Raw genomic sequence first — 19,385 nt, forward strand, 5'->3', positions numbered from 1 at the left:
TGCTAAAGTTGTGTTCTGCATATAATTAGGGAAAAAATAATGATGGCCCTGTGCAATGAATTCATATGAGCCGGATTCTACAATACCTGTTCTTCTGCAGACAAAGAGCCCTGCCAGCATCTGGTTTCATGTTTCTTGTCTCTCTTATTATATTAATATGATCCATCTGCTCACCTGGTAGCTGTCGGTCCTGTTACTCTGCAGCTGCCTTATTCCTACCTTGAGCAAATTCACATATATTCTGTTCTCTTCTGTTTTTGCCACAGGAGCAAAATAATATCATGATATTTCTTCTGAATGTTTTTAGTCCATGCGGTTGACATCACTTTTCAGTATTTATATATTGTTGCATGGTTATGCGTTGCATGCCTTGCGACACACAAAATGTCAGACTTCACTTATAACGATCAGTAAATTTAATGTATAGCATGAATTCAAATCACCACGAGGGGAAAAGAAATCCACCGACATAAACAGAAGGGAGTTATTTTGTAAGAACCACACAGCAGATCCACTGCATTTCAAGACTTTACACCCACATGATGACTTGCATGGCTAGTAAAGTGTAAGCTTTGGAAAAAGCCTATTTAATCTCCCAGTCACAGTGCCTTAGTATTCTCCTGAAAATTAGTCCTTAATGCTGATAGCCAAAGGGCGTCAATTAAGCTCAACAACCAGAAAAGAGCTCTTTGAGCATTTACCCATTCAGCATGTAATTATGTTGTATTTTGCTGAGGTGACTTATTGTATTGTATTATGCGAACAATTATAAAAAACCCACATTATAAATGTACATGGAGATTTGGATTGTCATGAAAAGGTGTAGAGAGTCTGTAACAGAAATGTGCACGTTGGTACAATGAATTCAGATGTGTTGATCTTCCGCTATGTGTCTGAACATCAATCAGCGAATAGAGTTAATGCCAGACACATCATTTACACTTTACCATTGTGACCTCACACATGATTTTTTGTCACTCCTCTGGCTCTGCAAATCAGAAATATCTTGACATGTGATGGACTTATCATTTCACGTCAGACAGTCAAAAATATCTCACAATATACTCATGGTGAGGAAAAACCCCCACCCCAAACTAGACACTAATACAGTTTTTCACGTAAATTTTGATTAAAACTGTTGGGAAAGAGAGGGAAAAGGCTGAATAGGACAGAGAGATAGTATTTTTTTGATGTTTGATCATATTATCATCCCCAGTGTTGAATAAAACAGAGTCATGCTGCCCTCTGTCTGTAATTTACCAAAATACATCTCAACAAATGAACTGGTTTGATATTAATTCAGAAGAAACATTAGTTAGTGTTTGTTTGCAAGTGTGAATTAAGTGATATGCTAAATCAGTTTAGTTTATACATTTAATGTTGTGCTGAAACAAGACTGATGTTTATATCCATAGCAGTTACAGGTACAGTACAAATACAATGGAATACAAATTAGAAATACAAAAAAGAACAATGCCATTTTAATGTTTTAAAAAAAGAATTTGAGGGCTGGTTGGTTGTTTCAGGCTTTTTGGACGACATCTGGAAATATCTCAGGTATAAATATTGCAGCCTGAAGTCCAACGATTTCATCATCATCCATCAGTTTCAGCCTCCTGGTGAACTACTGGGACACTTGAACAGGGCTCAGCCATTGATAATGTTGTTACTATGACATGTCAAAATATCATGGATGAAAGAGGCCAACAAGGGTTTTTTTTTAATGGAATGTGAAAAAATATATATAGACATGAATCAACTTTAAATAAGTTTAAGTTAAGACTTGAGTGAAAACTGAAAAGTGAATATTGTTTACAACTTAAAATAGTTTCTTCAAATGGAAAATGAATTAAGTTTGTTCGACCCAAAGTAAACAAGTTACCAAGATTGAAAACTTCAATTTGAAAACCAAACACAATTAATTTATGTGTAACCAATTGTAATTTTATTTTGAAGTTGGTAAACAGTCAGGTAACTACAGCAGGTCTACAACAGCTTTGCACTTGTAGGAATTAGATCCACGAGAGTATCACTGATACATCACTTGACAGCGGCTTGGTGTGTTTCTAGGTAATTAGGTCAATGTGGTGAAAACAAACACCAGCTCAAAGGTCATCATGTAGAAAGTGACTCCTATGCGTTATGTGTCTCACTCCACTGACACCAGGCAACACCGCTGGCCCAAGAATGAGACTCTTGATGATACGGTGCACATGGTGCTCTCATTCATTCATTTGACTGTGATGGATGACTTCGATATATGCATCAAGATTGAATCGTTACCAAAGACAAAGGATAAAATAATGCTGGTGAAAAATTTTGAAAACATTTTTTGTGCCTTCACCCAAAAGTGCATCATACATATTCTAAGCTTCCATCCAAAATGTTCCAGTAAAAGACGGATAAATACCTTAATACATTACATAATTATCTTGTGAATGTAATGAAAAATCAATAAAGACAATTAAAAAAAATTTAATTAAAATACAGTACATAGGTTTATGGTGTATCTAAAACAAAAATCCACTGAACGTGTTCCTATTAGAACTGGGAATTACATGTAAATGCTTTCTTTCGCGCTCAATTCTCATTTCAGTGTGGAAATTAAATTTGATGAGAATAATGGTCATTACACTGCAAACAGGGGCCTTGTAATTTACAGACGTGGTTGATATCTGGTGAGATCACGGCTGTAGCTGATTCACTTCATTTTCACACTCATCAAACCATTCAGTGACCCCTTGCGACCTATGGATGGGTGACCAATGTCATCCGATTTTTTTCCGATCATTTCTTTCCATGTTTTCCCTGTAATTTGTCACTGTCTGGACTTGTGTAAACTACTTGATAGATTTTATGGCATTTATCACTTGATCCCTTCTTTTTTTCTTTCCCATATTGTTGTTGTTTAAGTAGGGTTATGTTGTCCAATTGTGCTGTTTACCCATTTTCCATACATTCTGACCCTTTTATGGGATCGAGCTCCGTTGTACAGAGCTTACCACTGCTAACAACACGACACACAAGGAAAAAATTGTACTGTATTATTAAGGTCTTATTGGTCCACCATCAGTTTCCACAACTTCAGTGCTTCTTTGCAAAAAAGTGTACACTTTTCTGTAGCTCTGTAGGGAATGAATGAACATGGTCCTGCCTAAAGGTATATCTTTTGGATGTTACATCAAAACAAAACATGATAATATTTTTTGGAACCATCTGCACTTATTCATTTAGATTTTCCCTTTAATTTAACACTAATTTGTATACTGTTATTGTCTCCAAATAATTATTAATTAATCATGCCACAAAAAAAGCCACTTCGTGTGTGTCTTGCGTTGTATTAGCCAGCAGGGGGAGCTCATGTCCCAGGGAAGTGGCACCGAGGGTTACCAGGTTTAGCATTTAAAGGAACAGGGCTATGTTTTTTTTTTTCTCCACATCAATTTCCTGAGGGTTTCAATCGAAGAAACTAAGTGAGCTGCAGAGTAAACGCGCTGAAACACAAAGGGAGTTGCACGTAAACACGTAACACTCACTCGCTCCACAACATATTATGAACAGCCACTGGAAGCCGACCCCTGGGGGCTTTTGCGAAATTTAACCCCTGCGTGTACAGCATGTCTGCCTGTTTGCAGGCAACAACTACTTAACACTTGACGCGAGGGCCTGCGTTGGCGCACGGACGGGTGTGAGAGGGAGAGGAGACGTTGTGATGGGATGGCCGGTGGAGGTGGAGATGGTCGTGGCCCATCTGGCTGGGCGGTGGAGCCCTGAAGCGCCACGGCGCGTCTTTAAGTGGATCCACCTTTGTGTGTCTCTCGCTCCGGAGGAGGCTGCCGGCAGCTCCCCACAGCTGCTGCCGGAGAACATTTGCATGAGCCGGAGCACCCAACGGTTGACACTCCGCCTCCAGCCTCTCTCGGATCCACGCTCCGTCTCTTCGAGCTCGCCCACGCCATTATTTTATTTACTAAATGCCCATATCCCTCCGCAGGGTCAGAGAGTATTTTGAAGAAATTGTCCAACGCTTTGCCTGGTGCTGTTTCTCGAATCATGCGTTGCCGTCGATGTTGCTGAACGTCTGCCGGACCTCACGAAGCGCCCCTCCGTCGACGGGTCTCGTCGATGGGGAGAGATTCGCTCGCCCGTAGTTGTGGCAGAGGTAGGTGGGTCTATTTGTCGGGGGGGAGCCTGGAGGGGCCGTGCTTCGGTGCCACTTATCATTAGATATGGCCACCGTTACGGAGTACGCCGAAGCGTCCTCCTCAACTTAATTTTCGGGCCATCTCCCAGCGGAGCCTCGGTGCTGCCACTGCGGCAGGCGGGCTGCTGTTTTCGGCGAGCTAATGTTTGTTCGTACATGTCTCGGGAGGCGGTCGCTGCTGCGTGGCAGGCTCGCCGCGAGAGTCTCCTAACTGGCCGCTCGGTCCCGCAGCTCGTCGCAGCTGAAGAAAATAGAACCAGTTGCCAGCCAAGCGGTCGGCGCCCGCGTCGCCGAACCGTCGCCGAGGGGTCGTCGCGTTTAAAGTTTCCCCTTGTTTTTGCGCAGCGTTGACTTTTGCAGCCGCTTGGATTTTTTTATTTTTTTTTTGGGGGGGGGGGCGCTCCGGTTTTGGCCACACGTTAATGGTAACGTTGCTGGCCGTGGACTTGGGTGGCTAACAGCAACTAGCTACATAACCCCAACTCGTGCGACGACAGCTGTCACCGGAGAAAGGAAAGTGATCCGCAAATGCGTTTGCAAGTGCAGCGGTTCCCTGCTGGAGGTACGCCGGCCGCCGCTCCGTCCAATGGGCAAAGTTGGGACTAACATCGCAGCGTTGGAATATAATGATATGCGTTCTGCATTTCTGAGAACTGCGGTGTTGCTCCGCTGGCGAGAGGCTAGCTAGCTCACTTAGCTCGCTAGCTAGCTGGGTGATCAAAGTGCGACGTTTCATCCGCCAGTGTTTCGGACATGAAGAGGACAGCTCGCTGCTCATAGGGCTGGAAGGTAAGCGGCCGACACACGTCGAAGGCTTCTCCCATGTGCGCTGGGTTTCTTTTGGCGTGCGCCTTCGGAAAGAGGAGCCGAGCTCAACGTTGCCCGCCTCCCGTCTGCTGTTCGGGGGTTTGTCGCCGCCTCGGCTCTCGTGACTCAGGCTATTCACCGGGTCGGGACGTTCAACCGAACGCTCCGCGGTGCGCCCGCCGCCGGTCACTCACGCGGGGGCCGGTGCGGTTCGTCGGCCGCCCGAGCGCGACACTTCGACACGCATCGTCACGCACGAACCACCGCCACAAAACACACACACACACACACACACACACACACACACACACACACACACACGAAAAAAAGGGCAGAATATTTAAAGCTTACGTCATTGTGTCGCGTATCGTTTTCACTTTACGCGCAGCGGTTGTAGTTCCCCGGAACTGTTCCGTTCCGTTGAATAGACCGAGCCTTTGTGTGTGTGTGTGTGTGTGTGTGTGTGTGTGTGTGTGTGTGTGTGTGTTGGGCACAGATGCTCATCGCAAGTTTGCTAACGGGCGTGTGGCAAAGGTTGTCGGATGAAGTTGCCCCCCTCGCCCGCGGGGCTGTTACAGTAGTTGTGGCACAGCGGACGGACGCGGCGACCGCGGGTGAACCTGTTTGCTGCTCGCGTGAACCTCGGTCGAAGTCGATCGATCGCGAGAGACGTCGCCCGGACCGGAGCCCGGTCGTCCGGTTCTGTCACGGCGTCAGGCGACGTCCGCCGGAGAAACGGGCGACCCAGTTGAACACAACAGGCTAGCCGCCGCTAGCCGTGCGCAACTGCTTTGTGCCCAGGCTCGAGTTAACAAAAGCCAGTGTTAGCGCCAGAGCCCCAGATCCCCTTCAGTTGGGACCTGCCTGGTTTTTGAATCCACTCATGAAATGATCCTGGTTCGACTAATACTTGTGTGTAGTGCTGCTTCGGGAGCTTGAGTCTGGTTCCATGTTTGTGATGGAAGGGGGTCCCATTCGAGCTCCTGTTATCCGGATCATTGGTGACAATTCAACTGCTGTAGGGACAATTTCTTGTGGCGTTCGGTCCATCCGTCCACAGAGCCCCGGACGATGTTGAAGGCCAACGTGTACAATGGAGAAACAGAGAATTGCGACATATTCAGCAGCGAGAGAATGGGTTGGTCCCACGGTATCGAACAGCAACCATCGAGACCTCGGCTCTCCCGGCTCAGTCGGACCAAATTCTTATTGAGATGTGGAAATGAGCCCGGACCATACAATGTCCTCCTAAACCACGTCCCACACTATCCACAGCAGCAGTGATTTTTTTAATAACTGTTTACTATGATAATCGGCACTGAGAGCACGTTAATGTGACGTGGGGCTGAACAACACATCACTAACAAGTATTGACATTGCCTTGTACTGATGTACAATAAGCTACATTGCAAAGGATACAGTGTAATGAGGCGTGATTTAAAAAACCCTTTTGTAAAAAAGCTAGGAAAGTTGACTCTCATGACTCATTCAAAATATCAGTCACAATGTAGTCTGACGTATTTGCATGTTTGTGTAAAACAAGCGTCTCTGTGCAGAGGAACCATCTGAAATTGTTGGTGGATGAAAACATTGTACGAGGTGATGTTTTGTGAAATTGGCTAATTTCAGATGTTGATCATTGTGTCGGTAAATGAGTTCAAAACAAACGTGGTAACTATCTCCGCTTCATTATCAGTAATGTCTGATTTATCAGAGTGTATTTGTCACAGCCCTGCTAGGCCTTACTAGGGTTCAATGGTATTTTCCTCTTTATCATATTGAATAACTGCCTGGTCAAAAGACATAGTGAAACATAAAAGATCTAATGTTACTATATAAGCATACATAAAAAAATCATGGACCAAAAATTTAGCTATTGCCAGTTAGCCTTTAAAAAGATATGTTTACAATGTTATCATTTAAAGCAGTACCATGGTTAGACCTGTCTTAGCAACTAGTTACCTGCCTACCTGACCTGCAGACACAAGGCAGCATGAGCATCCCATTAGATGGTACTGACCATGTGAGAAATTTTAATTATATATTCTCTTGCCTTTTAACTCTCACCCCCCCAACTACTGCTAAAACATCCAGTTTTTAGCTGGCTATTTCACTAGCCAATTGTTAACTTTGTCCTTGTCCCTTCCTTGGTTATGCAGTGAAAGCAGCACAACAGCAACAGCTGCAGTTCTGCTATTAAATTGGTGTTCGTGCTCTCAGTCCAAGATGTCGTCAGTCACATTAAGTCAAGTCACACAGTCAAATTGCATCTATTATGGACAGGGTGTTTGTCCTATGACACTAAGGACTGGTCAGGTCATGCAGCTTTCTTTTGTGAGCTTGTTTATTGGAAACATCCACTTTTAATTTGAAGAACAATTCTTGATTTGTATAAACCAATTATCATGTAGCATTACGCTCTCAGGGATGAAGAAGCCATTTGCTGTGATGCATCACTTTCCTGTAGCACAGTCAAAGTACGGAGGTCACAGAATGGTTTGAGCACAAAATGATGTGCCCTTTGCTGTTACCACACCGTATATCAGTTTAACTCCATAGATCACCAAATGAAGGAATATCTTTTGGTAGACTCCCTCCAATAGGGACTTGTTGAGTCTATGGCAATAAGCATTTTAACTAGTATGGCAGGTTTTAGTGTCCCAACACCTTATTAAGACAGGTAATGTTGGTTATTCCTTTTATTTGTCAATGGAAATGGCCAATTGTCATCATTAGGATTTGGTTTTAATACCTCAGAATCAAAAGGCAAGATTGCATTTGGAGACGTGCTATACCTTTTATTTGTCAATGGAAATGGCCAATTGTCATCATTAGTATTTGGTTTTAATACCTCAGAATCAAAAGGCAAGATTGCATTTGGAGACGTGCTATACAGGTTGAAATCCAGTCTGAAAAAGAAAGCAATTGGTTTACCCAACAGGTATCGACTCAGTGGCCTAAAATACACCACAGACGCAAGAATAGATTTTAATAAGGGGTTTAATTTTTCACTAATTGGTTCAATAGGAATACTTCATCACAGAATAACTTTACAAAAGTGCAATTGGCTGCTGTCATTTGCAAGAATAGGATGATCACACTGTCGAAACAGGCTGCTGAGTACAAGCTTTTTCGCAATTTAGTCTGACACTCTTTTAGGCATGTGACTGGACCAGGACACGTAAGAAAAGTGTAGTAGCGTGATTGTTGTGAAAAGTTGGTACAATATAATTCCATGAACAAGCTGAATTTACATAAAATGATAATGCATTTACACTTTTGTTTGGTTTTATCTGTGTGAATTTGACTGCTGTAACTGACAACTGTAAAGCGATCTTGTGCATTAAGAAGTCCTATTCACTGACTTTTAGCAACATTACCCACAATCATCTAACTCACCCAAACATGCAATATAATTGGTACAGAATGCTCTACGGCAGTAAACACATTTCTATTATCCAAACATGGTTTGCACAATCAGAAGGGAATTTTAATCAGTTTACCTTTTGTTTTGTTTTTCATTCTTGGCCTTGGGTCATGTATTAATCTCACTTTACAGTGTAAAATACGACTGAAGGGTAGTATTCACCATATATATACCATTGAAGGGTTTGTAGTTGGTTTTCTTTTAGTGGGTGGGTTGCAGTAAAATGGAAATCCTGGAGCGACTGGATGCAGAGTGATTGCAGGATGCTTCCACTCACATTGGACGGACGCTGAGTTGGTGGACATTTCTTTGCGCAATGTTAAACATTTTTCACAGAGGGTGAATTTGAAGGAAAGGCAGGGGTAAAGAGGATGCCCAGGAACTTGTAGTCTGGTGACACAGGATCAAACAGATCTGAGAATTTGACGATGTTTTCTGAGTTTTTATCAGAAACAATTGCCAGTGGAGCACGCGTCATCACATAAGCCATTTGTATGCTTAAATATGCTCAACAAATATATGGACATCCTGAAATGTCAGAGAATGAGGCTGCAGGCCATGCTCATTCTTCAAACCATCAAGGTTGATCCCCCCCCCCCCATGACATGCCATCAGCTCGTTTTCCGTATCAATTCTTTAGGAGCCGGTTAAGAATATGAATTCAGATGAGCTGAATATCGGCTTCTGTTTGCCCTTTTAGCGTTTCGTTACCTGCCATTTAACACGTATCATGATCTCATCTTTCTTACCAATTTTTTTCCCAGAATGTCATCAGAGGATAAGACTGTGGAGCCCTCTGACCAGGGACCCTCACCGCCCTCCAGCAGTGTAGGGACCACGTCCACAGGAAGTCCTGCCCACGCAGACAAGCGACCACGTGGCAGGCCGCGCAAGGATGCTGCTGCCATCACACCCCAGGCACCACCCTCATCCATACCTAAGAACAGAAAGAAGTAGGTTTTTACCTCAACATGCAAAGACATCACTTTGTATTTTATACATTTCTAAGAAACCAGTGTAACATGGGTTATTCTAAAGTATGTGGAATATTGAATATGTTCTAGGTGGAATACAGAATATTTATTGGTGTTTTTGGCATCGCTGAAATATTGGTTGTTCAAAACTGGTCCTTTTCTGGCCATTTAGCTTGGAGATTTTTTTTCTCTCATTGTAGGAATTATGGTGACCATGAGTCCGTGTGATGTAGATGTTTTTGACAGTTCCACAGCAGCTTGATTTTGAGTAACGCCAGCACAGAAATTTCCTATGAGGACTATACAAGATGTCTGGCATCTTTGTGACTCCCATAGCAACATATGATGCAGTTTAGAGGTGCTCTGTAATAAAATGCCTGCAAGATTCTTAACTCTCGCCTTAGTCTGTCCCCTCAATCAATCTTAATACCCGGCTCCCAACGGATCGTTTAATCTGCAAGCACCCAGATGATGCTTTAATGCCACATTGGAAGGACGGACTTGAATTGTTTCATGTTGATGAACCGGTCCAGAGCAAACCATCAGCAGATATGTCCTCAGCTCTTGTAGCTATTTCTGTTGTGGTAATGGTCAATGTTGTCACTATCAGAATTAAGACTATGTGTCAAAACAGGCTTCAGACGAGGCTGCGGATCACAGCTAGAATGGTTGACATAGTAACAGGGTTCCTGCGGGTCCTTAAAAAGTCTTAAAATGTCTTGAATTAAATTTGGTGAAATAAAGGTCATAAATTGTTTTAATTTTACTGTAAATTTGTTGTAGGTATTAAATTTGCAGACGGTGTCTTAAGATGATTGGGTAAATTGTCACAGATTGTCACACACAATAGCCTACCGTGAATCCCCAAGTGTGTCTCTGGTTGCCTTCGTAGCCGTTTGTAGCCTATGTAGCCCTACGGCATCTTCAGGAGTTTTACGTTATGTAAGCTAGCTGGAGTGACCGTGATGCATGCGTTTCACCTTATTAGCCGTGGATGCTACGTTCAGGATGGGCCGATGCAAGTTTAATGAAAAATGGTTGGACGAGGACAGGTTTCGTGGGTGTGTGGAGTCAGGAGACAACGAGGCAAGGTTTAATTTATGGCGTAAGACGTTCACATTAGGGACCATGGGAGTGAAAGCCCTTGAATCCCACATGAGCTCGCAAAAACACAAGCGGTACACCGCGGCGGCTAGTCAGGCTAATGCTTGCGTTGTTTTAACGAAGCAGACCCAAAAATTCAGACTCCCTCGCTGCTTTTCAGCGGTCGGCTTTGATCAGTTTTTGTGTCGCCACCAGAAACTCAAAGGGTGGAGGTATTGTGGGTTCTTCACACGGTGAGCAGACGCCATTCATGCAAATCCAACATGGACATAAGTAGCGTCTTCAGCGCTATGTTCTCTGATTCAGACTATGCAAAGTCTTTCACCTGTGGTAAAACTAAGACTGCCTATCCCGCCATATACTAATAATAGGCTAGGTTGTTTTTTGAGGATGCACAAGGACTATTAGGACATAATGAAGCTATTAAGTTTGTTATTAATATCTTATTAATGAGATTTGGTGGTCTTAAACGGTCTAAAAAGTATACAATTTGACTTAAATTTGAAAAATGGTGCAAGAACCCTGAGTTATTAAGATCAGTATTGATACCACAAATATTTATCTCATCTCAGATGTCATTGAATTTGAACCACTGAAGAGCCTGAAAACTTGATAGTCCTATACCTCCACCATCTCTCAACAATGATCAGAGCTTTGTGGATGCACCTCATTTGTAATCTCTCTATTAGTCATAGTACACAATAGGCTAATGAATGCCCCTTGCTTAAATCTATACCAGTTTGACAGATTTGGAACCAAAGTATTCTATGGTGGCACTATCAATCACAATTTTTCTCTCAATCTTGTGGTCAGAAAATTTGGCTGCCTCCTCTCATGGATATCAGCAATATGTATAAATAAACATAAAAATGACCAGTGTTAAGTGTGGATCAGCCAGTTTCCTTGTGACAAAGGAGGACGTGTCAGAAATCACTGTTGTAGCCCTGGTTGTTAGAATTTACTTGACTTGCCCACGCTCCATCTGCTAGTTGGTCCATGTCAGAGTGACAGTGATCCGTGTCAGGTTTTCCAGGCAGCAGTCTGCTAGCTGGGACTACTTACCAAGGCATTATTTTCACCTTTTCTCTTTTTTTCCCCCCTCTCTCCGTGTGTGTGTGTGTGTGTGTGTGTGTGTGTGTGTGTGTGTGTGTGTGTGTGTGTGTGTGTGTGTGTGTGTGTGTGTGTGTGTGTGTGTGTGTGTGTGTGTGTGTGTGTGTGTGTGTGTGTGTGTGTGTGTGTGTGTGTGTGTGTGTGTGTGTGTGTGTGTGTGTGTGTGTGTGTGAGTCTTGAGTCATTTGTCAGTGAAAAAATACGTCTGACTCGGTGCTGCAATTCAATTTGTTTGGCCTTGTAATATGTAATTACAATAGAGTCTTGTGTAGCAGGTTGTGTAAAGAGGTCAACACCAACCAGTTTGTATACACTAATTGTGGTCATATATGAAAATGTCAGACAGCTGCTTTCTGAATCTGGGTTTGCCTCCTGGAATCAAAACCCACTTAGATGTCATTAGTTGTAGTTATTGTGAGTGTGATTGCCGAAAAGCCTGTGATAGAGACGGTGTGGCCAATATAGAAGCTTAAACTTGATATATCCCTGTAACTTGTGAAAGGTTTATTATACTACACATTTAGCATGCTCCTGGTATCTGTTGCATATCTCTGACCTCTTTTTGTTGTGCTCGTCAGGTGAAGTATAGTTTTGAAATTTATATAATTTCAGTCATGTATGATTCATTTCTGTTTTTCTTTTTTTACTGCAATATGTTCCAGCTCCTTGTCTCATAATCAGTTGTACATCAACATCAAAATTTTAATGAGAAATTTTGTGAGAACTGACTTTTGAATCTAAATTTACTATTGTATAACCATTGTTGTTGATTAACTTGTTTGTCAGTGCATGTGGTACAAACAACTAAACTGTTGCTGTGTACACCTTTGCAAGAACAGGAAAATAGCTCTGTGTAAATGTTGTTTTTTCCACCTTATTAAGATATTAATGTTTGACTCGCAGGTAATTGCATTTTTAGCCAAGGTTTGCTCAAGGCCTCTTCTGTTATTCTTGAGGTTTTTGGGTTGCTCCTTATCTTGGCATGGAAGTCATTTAGAGGGAGGAGTTGATTTGGCATCCAGCCATTTGTGATTTTTCTCTCCAGTGGCATTGAAAATTCAGGCCCCCCCCCCCCCCCCCCCCCCCCCCAACAGAGCTTTCCATTCTGTGTAACAGAGGGGTAGGTGCTGGTGTGTCCATTGGCACACAGGCATTTGGTTGGAAATGTCATATGTGATTGTCTGATTTGCTGACTGGGTATTTTCAGTAAAATAATGGTATAATGGCAACATCTTCTAAACAGATGACGGGGGAAGTTTTTGAAAAAAGGCTAAGATTTGATTCTTGACAAGAAGTAATGACACATGAAGAACGGATCTCAAGATGGAGTTTCATTGCGTCCACTCTTAAAGTTATTTCTTTAATTATCAAAATTTGCCAATACACAAAAGAAAAATCGTCAAAAGAAAGTGAAATGCTTTAGAAACCCAATCAGCTGCACCTTGATGAATTAGTCAAAGTCATATGAAATTTTCATTTACATCCAGAGTCAAATAACCCTACAGATATGATAGTAGAAAATCCCAAACATGACTCATACACATTCATGATTAGATGCGGTTTTTGTGTAAAATTACAGCGCTGTTATTACATAATAAGTAACGTCTGTATTCTGATCTGAATTTCAACTAGAGCATGTTCAGCTAGACTCTAATTAGTGTTCATCCCTCGAGGGACATGATTAACTTGCACTGAAGATGAACACACACATGGCAACTCTGGTGTACGAGCAGCAGCACATTTTGATGTGTTTGTGGGTGTTGTTACATGAATGCCACAGTGCGTCTTGATTCTGATTCACTGTGTTTTTTCCAGAATTTTCTTTGAATCAGAGATGCCTTCTATCTTTAAAGCCGACGTACTACCAGTCTCTTATCGATGCCCCCCCCAGTCTCCCACCCTTCTCTCCTGCCCAGCGGCTTGTGTGCCTCCATTAAAAATTAGTGACAGCTGTGACTATATTTAACTAATTCATTGCTGCACCGCCGCCCCCTCTTTTGAGGCAATCCCAAACACTTCCCCTCGCCTTGTTCTTTTTCACTGCCTCTGTTTATTTGTTTGTCTCTCTTCCTTACCCCAGGGGTCGCACCAGAGGAAGGGTTGCTGTAGATGAGGAGGACAGTATGGATGGGACAGAGATAACAGAGTCCATAGGCACTCAGGACACAGGTGAGACTTTGCACTTTTATGTAAACATTGGTTGGTACTGACATGAGACTTGAACATCCAAGCAGCCTCATGCAGAATGCTTGAGAGCATTTTTCAGTAAAGGCAGACGAGTCTACCTTTCCTGGAGAAGGATGGATGAGAGCTTTTTCTTGGCACCCCATGCTTCTACTTCAGTGCTATAATTGAAAAGGTTTAGCTTGAGCTGTGAAGCTGCAGTGGGTGGGTATTTTTTTCTTCTTCTCCCTGCTACTGCTTCCATCTCTCCTCCTGCTCTGAGATTGGCATTGAGGTGCAGTGGGAAAGAGCCCAAGGCTAATGCCCTCTAAAAGCTTTTTAAAATCCCATCAGTCTCTCTAGACCCATTTATATGCTTTTTTATGTGTGTACATCACGTCATCTGATCATGCCTCCCATTCTTATACACCTCAGTGCCGCCCTGTTGCTGTGCTGGAGATAGTGGGGGAATCAAATTCCAGTGGCTAGCTTCTTTTTTTTTATTAGTTGTAGTTTACCATGTACCAACAGCAGGCAATTTCTATCGTAAACATTTTATAAAAAAAACAAAACTATTTTACGAAAGAACTGAGTATGCTCTTAGGTTTCAGTGTCTCTCTGCCTCCAGACTTTTGACTAAATGAAATTTTCTATACCATTGCGGTAAAGTGATATGTGAGTGTCCTGAAAAGGACAAGACATGGGTGTAATAAATCCTCTGTCATTGTGTAACTCCTGCTTTGTGTAAAGATTTTAAATGTATTTGAAAATATTCCTATCCAGTAACCACATACTTAAACATTTCTACCTTGACAATTGTAGCCTAGTGACATATTAAAGGATTATAAGAATATTATCTTTGTTCAATGTTATGTTATAGAAAACAAAGGTTTTATTTCACACTCATGCCGTAAGACTATAAGTCTTTCACAGGTACATTTAGTTATTAGGAGGTAATGAGCTTGAATTCGTCCTTGTGTAATTCCATTGCATGACACCGAATGATTGTGGTATAATTACATTATGTTAATAAAAAATGTGCATGTCCAAGAGAGATGGACTTTTGGGAGGGTTTTATTTTTGTATTATATATCACAGGGAACGTTGTCTTTTTAAATCTAGATAAAAATCACTCAGTTCAGTTGTAATTCATGCAAAAAATTTCCCTATTGATATTGGACCCCACTTCTTAAGACATTTTTGAATCTATTAATCGTTTTCTCCCTGCCTGCGTTATTATTGCTATTCTGCACAGGAGCTTGATGTTCCCAGTGGGTTTACTGTAATCAGTGCTTGAACATATGTTCCCCATATTTTACCATCCATCTCACTAATACAGGCTGTGTTTTCTGACCTGGAGGAAACTGACTAGGATGCAGTCAATTTTCCCTATGACAGCTTGTACCAGTCAGACATTGTGTCCTGACTTTACAGTAAAAATTGGCAATAAATTGAAGAGCAACTAATAGGACAGGGGAGTTGGAACGTGCTGCGAAACCTAGAGATGCACTGGAGGGATCCAATGCTCTCTAAATTGTTGTTTCTTCACTGACTAACTGATTGTTTCTTTTGTTACCATCAGAAACACAAATCCTGCCAGTGGAGACTGTGGAAGTGGTGACCAGTGAGGTGCCAGAGAAGGACGAGGCCTCTTGCACTCTGGCCCAGAGCCCTCCAGCTGAGAATTCAGCAGGACCATCTGTCCCAGGAAGTAGAGAAGTCAAAAGCAGGTAAGAGACGCTAAACTTCCCCTGGAACACGGTTGTTTGAGGAATAAATAACCTTGTATTTTTAAATGCACAAGTTTTTTAAAGTAGCACATACGACATTTGATAAATATAGCGACTTTAGGCAGTTTTTTGAGCTACAAAATTAAAATTGATATAAAGGTTGTATGGTTGAAGTTGTAAACTGGTATATAACCACATTCAGTGCAGGCATGTAGAGGTTAACCTGAAAGCAAAGAAGGCTGTTTGTGCCAGAACTGCGAATGTTGTTATCAATACTAAACCAATGTGACATAATTTATCTGCAGACACCGTGTTCCTCATTACATTATGCTAAATTTTAGACAAAATTTAAATTTCTGTTAAATTTCTGGGAAATTGTTTTTTTAAAGGGAACATCCCTCGTCTACATGCACAGGCACTAGTATGCAATTGTGCATTTGTATGCTGCAACCTGACACGTGTGTTTGCGTTGCTGTGTGCACATGCATGGATGGATCAAATGTGCTGGTTAAGGCAGCAGTCTCTTACCAGGTGCCACTCTGTTAAAGGTTATAATCCATCTCCTGGCCTGTCTCTGCTATTGATGTTAGTGATGGAGGGCAGTCGAGCAGCATCTCTGGGGATCTTATTAACAAGACCAACTCATTGCTTAAAAATGTGATAAATATTTACTGCACTTTCCATCTCTTGGCTACTTTTGTCGATAATGCCTTTCTTACATGGAATCTGCAATATTTCCATAATCATTACGTTAACGTTATCCATGTAAGGTTTTTGTTTTCAACCAGTAGGTCTTCATGCTAAATTACCACTTACTGTGGTTAAAATTAAGCCTCTGCCACAGAACAAAGGCCTTGTGTGTTTATATTTCAGTCGCATTCCCAGAAAAAGAAGGCCTTAATTAATGTTGACATGCATGGCACTGTCTTAAGTCACAGTAGGTATATATAATTAAACACCCCCTACCACCCATTTTCTTTGTTTCAGTGAGCGTCTCTGTGCCTTCTGTTACTGCGGTGGCCGTAGCCTGTTGGGTCAGGGGGATCTGCAAGTATTCTGCTCCACGCCTCAGCTTGAAGCACTGTTCAGCCAGAAGTGTGGAGGAGGCTCGACAAGTGATAGCAGTGATGGTGATAAAACCACTCAGCCAAAAATGGCTGGAGAGACCACCTCAGGACAGAGGGAAAAGTCGATGTAAGTAGGCCTGGCTGACAGTGTTATCAAAAACGGTTTGGCTGTCAGTGTTGGTCAGAAAAGCAATTTGATCTGTGGTGTCCCTCTGATGGAAGTTAATGAGCTGCATCAAATCAGAATTAACCTATGGCGTCATTGATTGTTTGCTTGTCCTGAGTTTCTGTACACGTTGAACATAGTTTTTTTTTTATTATTATAAAATTGAGACTTTTATGTTGGATGAAATTCCTCTATGGTGATAAATTAATAAATGTGTTTATAGATTTTAACATACACATTCTCCCATGCACACAAAGAACCAAGCACACAAACACATACACAGACCTCACAAGGCAAAGGGCATCCCCCAGTTAGCAGGTTACATTGTCACTCTTCATTTGAAGTCTAAATCAATTTGCCTTAGTGACCTAAGGCTGAGAGATGCCCAATCGTGTGTGTGTGTGTGTGTGTGTGTGTGTGTGTGTGTGTGTGTGTGTGTGTGTGTGTGTGTGTGTGTGTGTGTGTGTGTGTGTGTGTGTGTGTGTGTGTGTGTGTGTGTGTGTGTGTGTGTGTGTGTGTGTGTGTGTGTGTGTGTGTGTGTGTGTGTGTGTGTGTGTTTTTTGGTCAGCTGCCTAATTTGTTTTGGTCCTTTGGAACCAATTGGGTGCCTCTCCGGGTTCCCTGTGAAATAATGTCATGGGCAGTGTGAGCAGTCTGGCAGTGTGCCAAGCCCAACCAGTAGCTGTTGTGCTGTTGCTGTGTGATTGGTCAATGGGGCCAGCCCTCGGTTGTGCCACGCAGAGGCAGAGTAGGGAGCCCATGGCAGGAGGATAAATTGTATATTGATTTGTCAGAGGAGCAGTGATGGTGGACAAAGGGGGGGAGGGGACTGTGGGCGAAGATCATTTTGTAACCTGTGAGGAAACTTTATGCTCTAAACAATAATCTTTCAAGGCTGTTTGTCATGTTTGCACCATCATGCTTCCAGAAGCCAGACTCTTGATTTTGGCCAGTGGTTTGTTTACTGGAACTTAGGTCCTTTTTAAATGCTAATGCTCCCTCTCCACATTTTCCGCATGCTATGCGACTCACTAGTTCAAGCCAGGGACTCGGAGAAACACATCCTTTTCAGCAGATTTTATGAGACAGAACAGCCAGCCTCTTGTGCACACACCAAACAAGATGGCCCTCTTCCTCCTCCTCCTCCTCCTCCTCCTCCTCCTCCTCCTCCTCCTCCTCCCTCCTCCCCCACAGCTTTTTATTTGCTCTCTAACATTTCCCCCCCAGCTCATTCTCTCTGTCTACATCTCTCTGCTTTTGTAAAAACTGCCAATCGTCCTCTACCTTTTATGTCTCTGTTTTTTGTTTCATTTTTAAGTTGATTCAGGCTGTTCTTTCTCGCAAATCTCAAGCTTTTTACTCCTCCCAGACAAATTTGATTGTGTGCTTTCTTCTGCTAACTTTGTCCTTTTTCTTCCAGTGTGTGTGAAAGCTGCGAGGAAGAACCAGACCCAGCCAGTCGATTTTGGGATGAACTGTCTCATGTTGGACTTCCACAAGATCTTAAAGTCCAGTCTGTCTTTGAGTCAGGTGAGACAAACAGACTAAACCTCTTTCTGTTTTTAACAAATTTGATGGTTTTATCGGAGAATTAACATTTAGATATGAATGCTTCATCTTAATATATATTTTATTCACATTCCAGGGCAATGCTGGGCACATCAGAGTTGTGCCTTGTGGTCCGAAGGTGTTTGTGAGAGCGAGGGACAATCTCTGCTTAATGTGGACAGAGCCATTGACTCAGGGAGCACAAAGGTGAGTCAAGAAAGAACATCTGCGGACTAATAGGTGTTAACACCATCTTAATGTGTTGGGGCAGCAGGGAGGGTCTGCTTCAGTGAGGCACAGCAAAGCTGATGGATCAGACTGGCTGGTAAAGGTCGGCCTGGCAGCGTGGATCTCTCAGCTGTGAAATGGAAAAGGTCATGCCACTCAACAGGGCTGAGCTCTCATGGCAGCTTAGCTCCTAGCGTTAGCAGTGGCACAGCTCAAAGCTCCCCGATTGCGTTTGCAGCCCAGTGGGTGCGTAGCCCATCAGCAAATCTTCCACTTGAACTCAAGAGTGGCTGTTTGTGCACACTCGCAGAACTGAGAGAAATGGGAACTGTGACAGGCCTTGACGTTAACTTTTTAAAATAAATTTACCTTTCACTTGTCTTGGAACAAACGTCCAGGTGAAAGTAACAATGATTTAGTTCATTCATTAAGTTTGTGAATGCAGAATTTAGACAAACCTACAATTGAATGTATGCACTCTGTCAACAAATTAAGTAAATATATAGAATTCAATTTATTAATTCTATTCAAGTGGCTACTGTAGAATATTACCTATATAGGTTGTTAGCTGATTCCTTCTGCGTTTTTAGAAATGTATTCATTTAAATTAAGGACATTTTTGACTTATTTTGTGATGTCTCTCTTCCTGCAGCACTGTGCATACTGTAAGCGCCTTGGAGCATCCATTAAGTGCTGTGCTGAAGGATGTGCTCAACTTTACCATTACCCCTGTGCAGGGGCAGCTGGGACCTTTCAGGATATCAGGAGTCTCTCGCTCCTCTGCCCAGAACACATTGAATTGGCCATTCAAAAATGTAAGTTGGGTACAGTAAATTTTGGAAATAACTCAGGGATTT

At 42.5% G+C, this 19,385-nt stretch overlaps 1 protein-coding gene across 9 annotated transcripts in view; it reads left to right on the plus strand.

Annotated features, from left to right (window-relative positions):
• The first annotated feature begins 3,999 nt into the window (after positions 1-3,999).
• The window catches only part of kmt2cb (lysine (K)-specific methyltransferase 2Cb), a 58,300-nt gene continuing 42,914 nt past the window's right edge, over positions 4,000-19,385 (plus strand). For 7 of the 9 annotated variants that reach the window (XM_047331798.1, XM_047331802.1, XM_047331801.1 and 4 more), the window contains exons 1-8: positions 4,223-4,993; positions 9,203-9,391; positions 13,707-13,795; positions 15,372-15,519; positions 16,507-16,713; positions 18,173-18,282; positions 18,398-18,507; positions 19,181-19,343. In XM_047331798.1, coding sequence (XP_047187754.1) covers positions 9,204-9,391; positions 13,707-13,795; positions 15,372-15,519; positions 16,507-16,713; positions 18,173-18,282; positions 18,398-18,507; positions 19,181-19,343 — 1,015 coding nt within the window. In that variant the 5' untranslated portion in view covers positions 4,223-4,993; position 9,203. Of the gene's footprint in view, positions 4,163-4,222; positions 4,994-9,202; positions 9,392-13,706; positions 13,796-15,371; positions 15,520-16,506; positions 16,714-18,172; positions 18,283-18,397; positions 18,508-19,180; positions 19,344-19,385 lie in introns of those variants that run through there. The other 2 variants (XM_047331799.1, XM_047331800.1) reach the window with 2 other exon arrangements.

Source organism: Scophthalmus maximus, chromosome 5 (assembly GCF_022379125.1).
Source record: "Scophthalmus maximus strain ysfricsl-2021 chromosome 5, ASM2237912v1, whole genome shotgun sequence".
NCBI classification, from domain to species: Eukaryota; Metazoa; Chordata; class Actinopteri; order Pleuronectiformes; family Scophthalmidae; genus Scophthalmus; species Scophthalmus maximus.